General features: G+C 37.4%; 1 protein-coding gene across 2 annotated transcripts in view; it reads right to left on the bottom strand.

The window, feature by feature from the left end:
• Window positions 1–8,486, bottom strand: part of CCDC125 (coiled-coil domain containing 125) — a 53,661-nt gene that overhangs the window by 18,260 nt on the left and 26,915 nt on the right. For both annotated transcript variants that reach the window (XM_012555015.2, XM_023729568.1), the window contains 3 exons: window positions 7,160–7,237; window positions 6,369–6,454; window positions 4,670–4,752 (listed from right to left, as the gene is read on the bottom strand). In XM_012555015.2, the coding sequence (XP_012410469.1) occupies window positions 4,670–4,752; window positions 6,369–6,454; window positions 7,160–7,237 (247 nt within the window). The remainder of the gene's footprint in view (window positions 1–4,669; window positions 4,753–6,368; window positions 6,455–7,159; window positions 7,238–8,486) is intronic.

The raw sequence follows: 8,486 nt of genomic DNA, 5'->3' as shown, positions 1-8,486 counted from the left end.
CATCTCACCCCAACAAGGCTAGCATTAATCCAAAAAACACAAAATAATAAATGTTGGAAAGGCTATGGAGAGACTGGAACACTTATACACTGTTAGTGGGAACGTAAAATGGTACAACCACTTTGGAAATTGATTTGGCACTTCCTTAAAAAGCTAGAAATAGAAGTACCATACGATCCAGCAATCCCGCTCTTTGGAACATGTCCTAGAGAAACAACAGCCGTCACAGAAATAGATATATGCACACCCATGTTCACTGCAGCACTGTTCAGAATAGCAAAAAGATTGGAAACAACCTAGGTGCCCATCAACAGACAAATGGATAAACAAATTATGGTATATCCACACTACACAATGATAAAGAACAACAATGAAGCCATGAAACATAACATGGAGGAAGCTAGAGATCATTCTGCTGAGTGAATTTAGTCAGTCACAGAAGGACAAATATTGTATAAGACTACCATTATAAGAACTCAAGAAAAGGTTTAAACATAGAAGAAAACATTCTTTGATGGTTACAAAGGTGGGGAGGGAGGGGGCTATTTACTAACTAGATAATAGATAAGAATTATCTTAGGTGAAGGGAAGGACAGCACACACTAGAGGGGAAGTCAGCACAACTAGACTAAACCAAAGCTAAGAAGTTTCCTGAATACAATCAAACACTTTGAGGGACAGAGTAGCAGGGGTAGGCGTTTGGGGACCATGCTTTCAGGCGACATCTAGGTCAACTGGCATAACAAAGCTTATTAAGAAAATGTTCTGCATCCTACTTCCGTGACAGGCGACTGGGGTCTTAAAAGCTTGCAAGCAGCCATCTAAGATGCATCAATTGGTCCCAACCACCTGGAGTAAAGGAGAATGAAGAACACCAAAGACACAAGAGAAGTATTAGCCCAAGAGACAGAAAGGGCCACATAAACCAGAGACTTCCTCAGCCTGAGATCAGAAGAAGTAGATGGTGCCCAGCAACACCAATGACCACCCTGACAGGGAACACAACAGAGAGTCCCAGATGGAGCAAGAGAAAGATGGGGTGCAGAACTCAAATTCTAGCAAGAAGACCAGACTTAGTGGTCTGACTGAGACTGGAGGAACCCCAGAAAGCATGGCCCCTGGATTCTCTATCAGAGCAGAACTAAAACAATTTCCAAGGCCAACTCTTCAGACAGGGATTGGACTGGACTGTGGGACATAAAGTGATACTTGTGAGGAGTGTGCCTCTTAGCCCAAGTAGATACAAGAGACTAAATGGGAAGCTTTGGTCTGGAGGTGAGATGGGAAGGCAGAGAGGGTTAGGAGCTGGTTGGATGGACGCGGAGAATCAGGGGTGAAAAGGAGGAGCGTGCTGTCACAGTATGGGGAGAGCAATTAGAGTCACATAACAATGTATGTATAAAGTTTTGTATGGGGAGAAAAAAAGTTCGTACCACCAAATTACTAAGGGAGAAGTAAAAGTATCCGTATTCACAGATGATGTAATCTTATATACAGAAAACCCCAAAGAATCCACAAAAAACTACTGGAACTAATAGAAAATTTCAGCAAAGTATCAGGAAACAAGGTAAACATATGAAAATCAGTTGGATTCCTCTACACCAACAAAGAGAATTTCAAAAAGTAAATCACCAAATCAATACCATTTAAAATAACCCCCAAGAAGATAAAATACTTAGGAAAAAATCTAACCAGAGACGTAAAAGACCTATACAAAGAAAACTACAAGACACTACTGCAAGAAACCAAAAGAGACCTTCATAAGTGGAAAAACATACAATGCTCATGGACAGGAAGATTCAACATTTTGAAAATGTCAACTCTACCTAAAGCAATCTACAGATACGATGCAATCCTGATCCAAATTCCAATGGCATTTTTTTAATGAGATGGAGAAACAAATCACCAACCTCATATGGAAAGAGAAGAGGCCCCAGATCAGTGAAGCATTACTGAAGAAGAACAAAGTGGGAGGCCTTACACTACTTCATTTTAGAACCTAGTATACTGCCATGGTAGTCAAAACAGCCTGGTACTAGTACAACAACAGATACATAGACCAATGGAACAGAATTGAGAACACAGACGTAAATCCATCCACCTATGAGCAGCTAATGTTTGACAAAGGCCCAAAGTCTGTTAAATGGGGAAATGACAGTCTCTTTAACAAATGGTGCTGGCATAACTGGATATTCATCTGCAAAAAAATGAAACAAGACCCATACCTCACACCATGTACAAAAACTAACTCAAAATGGATCAAAGACCTAAATATAAAATCTAAAACGATAAAGATCATGGAAGAAAAAATAAGGACAAGGCTAGGAGCCCTAATACATGGCATAAATAGTATTCAAACCATAACTAACAATGCACGAACACCAGAAGAGAAACTAGATAACTGGGAGCTCCTAAAAATCAAACACTTACGCTCATCAAAAAACTTCACCAAAAGAGTGAAAAGAGAACCTAAAGACTAGGAAAAAATTTTTGGCTATGACATATCCAATAAGGGTCTAATCTCTAAAATCTACAAAATACTGCAACACCTCAACAACAAAAAGACAAATAACCCAATTAAAAAAGGGGCAAAGGATATGAACAGACATTTCACCAAAGAAGACATTCAGGCAGCTAACAGATACACGAGGAAATGCTCAGGATCATTAGCCATTAGAGAACTGCAAATTAAAACTACAATAAGATACCATCTCACCCCAGCCGGGCTGGCACTAATCCAAAAAACACAAACTAATAAATGTTGGAGAGGTTGTAGAGAGACTGGAACACTTATGCACTGCTGGTGGGAATGTAAAATGGTAAAATAACTTTGGAAAACGCTTTGGTGCTTCCTTAAAAAGCTAGAAATAGAAATACCATATGATCCAGCAAACCCACTCCTTGGAATATATCCTAGAGAAATAAGAGCCATCACAGAAATAGATACATGCACAACCATGTTCATTGCAGCACTATTCACAATAGCAAAAAGATGGAAACAACCTAGATGTCCATCAGCAAGTGAACGGATAAACAAATTATGGTACGTACACACCATAGAATACTACGCAACAATAAAAAAAAAAAAAAATGATGAATCCGAGAACCATCTCATAAACATGGATGAATTTGGAGGGCATTATGCTGAGTGAAATTAGTCACAAAAGGTCAAATATTATATGAGACCACTATTATAAGAACTCAAGAAAAGGTTTAAACACAGAAGAAAGCTTTCTTTGATGGTTACGAGGGTGTGGGGGAGGGGAGGGGAATTCACTAACTAGATGGCAGACAAGAATCATCTTAGGTGAAGGGAAAGACAAAATACAATATAAGGCAAGTCAGCACAACTGGGCCAAAGCAAAAGCTAAGAAGTTTCCTGAACACAACCAACCACTTTGAGGGACAGAGTAGCTGGGGCTGGGGCCTGGGGACCACAGTTTTGGGGGACATCTAGGTCAACTGGCATAAAAAGTTTATTAAGAAAATGTTCTGCATCCCACTTTGGTGAGTGGCATCTGGGGTCTTAAAAGCTTGCGAGCGGCCATCTAAGATGCATCAATTGGTCCCAACCCACTTGGAGCAAAGGAGAATGAAGAACACCTAAGACACAAGGAAAATATTAGCCCAAGAGACAAAAGGGCCACATAAACCAGAGATTCCATCAGCCTGAGACCAGAAGAACTAGATGGTGCTCAGCTATCACCAATAACCACCCTGACAGGGAACATAACAAAAAATCACGGAGGGAGAGAGAGAAAAGTACAGAGCAGAACTCAAATTCAGATAAAATGGTCTGACAGAGTCTGGAGGAACCCCTGAAACTATGATCCCCAGACGCTCTGTTAACCCAGAACTAAAACCATTCCCAAAGCCCACTCTTTAGGCAAAGATTAGACTGGACTATAAAACATAAAATAATACCCGTGAGGAGTGTGCTTCTTAGTTCAACCAGATACCAGACCAAATGGGCGGCTCCTGTCCAGAGGCAGATGAGAAGGAAGGAAGGGATAGGTTGAATGGACACAAGAAACCCAGGGTGGAAAAGGGGAATGTGCTGTCACATTGTAGGGATTTTAACTAATGTCACATGTTTATACACATCACAATATGTGTATAAATTTTTGTATGAGTAACTTGAGCTGCAAACTTTCACCTGAAGCACAATAAAATGTTTGTCCACCTTAAAAAAAAAAATTGGTGCCAAACACCTCTTAATATCTTTTCATCAACTTTTGTCATAAAGCAGCTCATTTAATAATGTAGGTATGCGTGTGTGTGAAAATTCAAATTCTTAGTGAGTCAAATATCTTGAAAAATTAAGAATATTTGTACTACTGATAAAGACAGAAGAAACTGTTGATAATGAGAAAATGATCTTGAATAACTACATAATTAACTACATTTTATATACTTTACCTACTAGTGTTCCAATAACGCATATAACTACTTAGATTCCTCAAACATCAGATGCTCTACAATTTTGCTTTACACCGAGTATAAAAAACTAAATGATGCATTTCTTCCCTCTATTACCCTCAAAATATACTTCAAAATACTACCACTTTGTCTCTACTGAGAGCTATGTTCTTAATATAGGACACCATATAAAACTAATTTTTTAACATAATGTTATGAAAGAATCATAAAAATACCATTCTTTACTTACTTGCATTTTCAGACTTTAGCATTTTAATTTCTTCTGTTTTCAGTTTCAAAGTTTCTTTGAGGACTGCATTTTCACAGTTTAGCCTGGGGAAAAAAGTTTCCTCTGAATAAATAAAACAATAACATTTCCTACTTGAATAAGAATATTTTTATTGCCATAGTCAGAAAACAAAAACCAAAATATAATTTTTCGACTTATAAGAAAACAGTGTAGAATTTACCTGTTGCAGAAGTAAAACAACTTAAAGGAGTGTGGTAAATTAAGCACACTCTTACACTCTTTTTTATACTTAGTTGAGAAACAATCAGAATCAGAAATATCTCTAAGACATTCATTTTGTGTACTCATTCTCTACTAACGTTTTAATTCAACTTAACCATCTGAACACCAACTATATGCTTAGGCCACTTTCAAAAATGTGTACAGAAAGATACACAGGGATGAAGCTTAAAATCCCGGTAATGGGACAAAGCAACACCAAAAGGCTTCTGGTATGATGCACTAAGAAGACAACATTGCTTCAGTGATACTCCTGCCAGAAACGAATAACCCGAATTTGAGCCAGAAACACCAGACATACCCAGTTGTGGGACACTCTATAAAATAATTGGCCTGTACTACTCAAAACGGTCAAGGTCAGGAAAGACAAACAAAGGCTGAGGAATTGTTTCAGATTAAAGGAAACTAAAGTTTAGACATAACAACCAAATACAATGTGGATCCTGAAACAGGGGAAATATTATTTCTCTCTTTTGCTTTAAGGTCATTATTAGAACAACTGGCCAAATCTGAATAAGGTCTACAGATTAAATAATGTTATTAGGTCAATGTTAATGTCTCGATTCTGATAATTAGACTATGGTTATGAACGAGAATATCTGTTTTGTTTTTACTATAAACATGCATTTACTGTAAAAAACCAAAAACCCGTTGCTGTCGAGTCGATTCCAACTCATAGCGACCCTGCAGAACAGATTAGAAATGCTCCATAGGGTTTCTAAGGAGCCGCTGGTGGATTCGAACTGCTGACCTTTTGGTTAGCAGTCAAGCTCTTAACCACTATGCCACCAGGGCTCCATTTAGGGTAAGGGGGCTTTAGATATGCAACTTTAAAATGGCTCAGAAAATATATATATACACTTATCTAGGGATAGAGATACAGAGAATGAGAGAAAAGATGATAAAGCAAATATGGCAAAAAGTTAAAATTTGAGGAATCTGGGTGAAGATTTATAGGAATTCCTTGTACTCATCTAGCAACTTTTCCATAAGTCTTCAATTATTTCCAAATAAAATGTTAAAAAATAATAAATTAAAACAGTTAGGTAGTAAAGCCATCCATAACCCCAAATATCAAATCAATTTCTCAATGACTGACTTTATATGTTATAATTTAAAGCTATTAAATAAACTCATACTAATAAAAGAATGGCTCAAAAGATTTTGTTTGAAAAAATGAACAGTTCCAATGCTAAAATAATTAGTGTTTGGTTCTTATACTGTATTTAAAAATAGTTACATACTGTATTTGAAAAAAAAAGAAACGTGAAAATTAACACTGACAGAAAACTATGGATAAGCAATAAGAATTTTACAGTATTTATAGTTAGCACAAGGAAGAAGAAAGTCCAACCTACAGTTAAATTACACACATTTTAAAGATTTTCAAAGAAAAACTATGGAGTAAAAATATACAAACCTGTCACACTTTTGGGTCCAAGATTCCTCTATATTTTTAAATCTATTCTGGTCAAATTCTATTTCCCACTGCAAGGCATTTATTTCCTATAGAAAGAAAACAGTACTTCCATGGAAAATTACTGTTAATAAATTATTTCAGGACAAAGGAAATAGCTGAAATAATCACTGAATCATTTCACAGAAATGCTTTACAGAGAAAACATTTAATTCTCATTCAAAAAGAGTATATCACAGTTGTAAGCTTATACAACACACCTCTTTAGCACTCAAAAAAGCTCTGCCAAAGTTTACTTAATATAGAATAAAGTTCAAATTGTTTAGCTTCAAAATTTGCTGGACTGAACCTGGATTTTTCAGCACCATGACTGCGCCCCTTCGACTCCCCACTTGGACTAGCCCAGGGTCTCCCATCAAGAGAGGGCACACCAGGAACAGAAACATGACTGAGATAATTCCTAACTACCTTCTTAGTAATAATGAGATGGTGAAGAAGCAGCAGGCTCTGCCAGGCAAAAAGAGGAATAAAACAAGAAGAAGAAAAATTAACCACAAAACGTCAGTTTGTCAGGCCTCTACTACCTTAAAATAGGAAATAAATGAAACCTTAATTCTCTCTGACCATGTGACAATCTGTTTTGGACTGTAAGCTCCAAAAGGGAAATGACCATGTGAAATTGAAGCACACCTAGCAGCAGAGGGTATGTACAAATGACATATCCATTAGGATGGTGTTTTTAAGGAAATTCTATTTAAAGTTTATTGAACAAATCTTCTAAAAGTAGCAAATACCTTCTCCAAGGATCTCTTTTGTTCCACAGTTTTTTGAAGCACAGCCTGGGTATGACCTGTTGCTTTACCAAGTACTGCCTAAGAAAAATTAAAATAACATTAGTGTAAACTGAATTTCTAATCGCTTCTATAAAAACAGCGAAATTCACATTTTTAAGACAACAGAGAATTAGCTTGCAATGAGAATTCCACAGTGACCACCTTTTATGCGGAGTTTGATAGTTTAGGAATCAGAAGATTTTGGTTTGGCTCTTTCCCAGGTTCTGCCATGCAGAAATTCGGTGATTCTTAGAAGGAGGTGAAAGGGATTAAAGATTATTAAGGACATTATTCATGCCGCTATTTATTTAAATAATTGGTATCTCCAGCAGTATGCTAGTAAATGTTTAATAATCAGCCCTCCCCTCAAAAATGTGTGTATATGTATATTTGCCCCCACGTGTCTGTCAGTTGTCGTACTGTGGGGGCTTACGTGTTGCTGTGATGCTGGAAGTTATGCCACCAGTATTCAAATACCAGCAGGGTCACCCATGGTGGACAAGTTTCAGCTGAGCGTCCAGACTAAGACAAACTAGGAAGAAGGACCTGGCAGTCTAATTCTGAAAAAAATTAGCCGATGAAAACCATATGAATAGCATCAGAATATTGTCTGATATAGTGCTGGAAGAGTAGCCCCTCAGGTTGGAAGGGACTCAAAAGACGACTGGGGAAGAGCTGCCTTCTCAAAGTAGAATCGACCTTAATGGCAGGGATGGAGTCAAGCTTTCGGGACCTTTGTTTGCTGATGTGACACTACTCAAAATGAGAAGAAACAGCTGCAAACAGCCATTAATAATCGGAACATGGAATGTATGAAGTATGAATCTAGAAAAATTAGAAATCATCAAAAATGAAATGGAACACATAAACATCGATATTCTAGGCATTAGTGAGCTGAAAACAACTGGTATTGGCCATTTTGAATCCGACAATCATATGGTCTACTATGCCGGTAATGACAAATTGAAGAGGAATGGTGTTGCATTCATTATCAAAAAGAACATTTCAAAATATATCCTCAAGTATGACCCTGTGATTGATAGGATAATATCCATACACCTACAAGGAAGACCAGTTAATGCGACTATTATTCAAATTTACGCACCAACCACTAATGCCAAAGATGAAGAAATTGAAGATTTTTACCAACTTCTGCCATCTGAAATTGATCAAAAGTGCAATCAAGATGCATTGATAATTACTGGCGATTGGAATGCGGAAGTTGGAAACAAAGAGAAGGATTGGTAGTTGGAAAATGTGGCCTTGGTGATAGAAATGATGCTGGAGA

Source organism: Trichechus manatus, unplaced genomic scaffold (genome assembly GCF_000243295.1).
Source record: "Trichechus manatus latirostris isolate Lorelei unplaced genomic scaffold, TriManLat1.0 scaffold00029, whole genome shotgun sequence".
In the NCBI taxonomy this organism is placed as follows: domain Eukaryota; kingdom Metazoa; phylum Chordata; class Mammalia; order Sirenia; family Trichechidae; genus Trichechus; species Trichechus manatus.
Note: the sequence above shows the minus strand (reverse complement) of the source record. Positions and strands in the feature narration are given on the sequence as shown.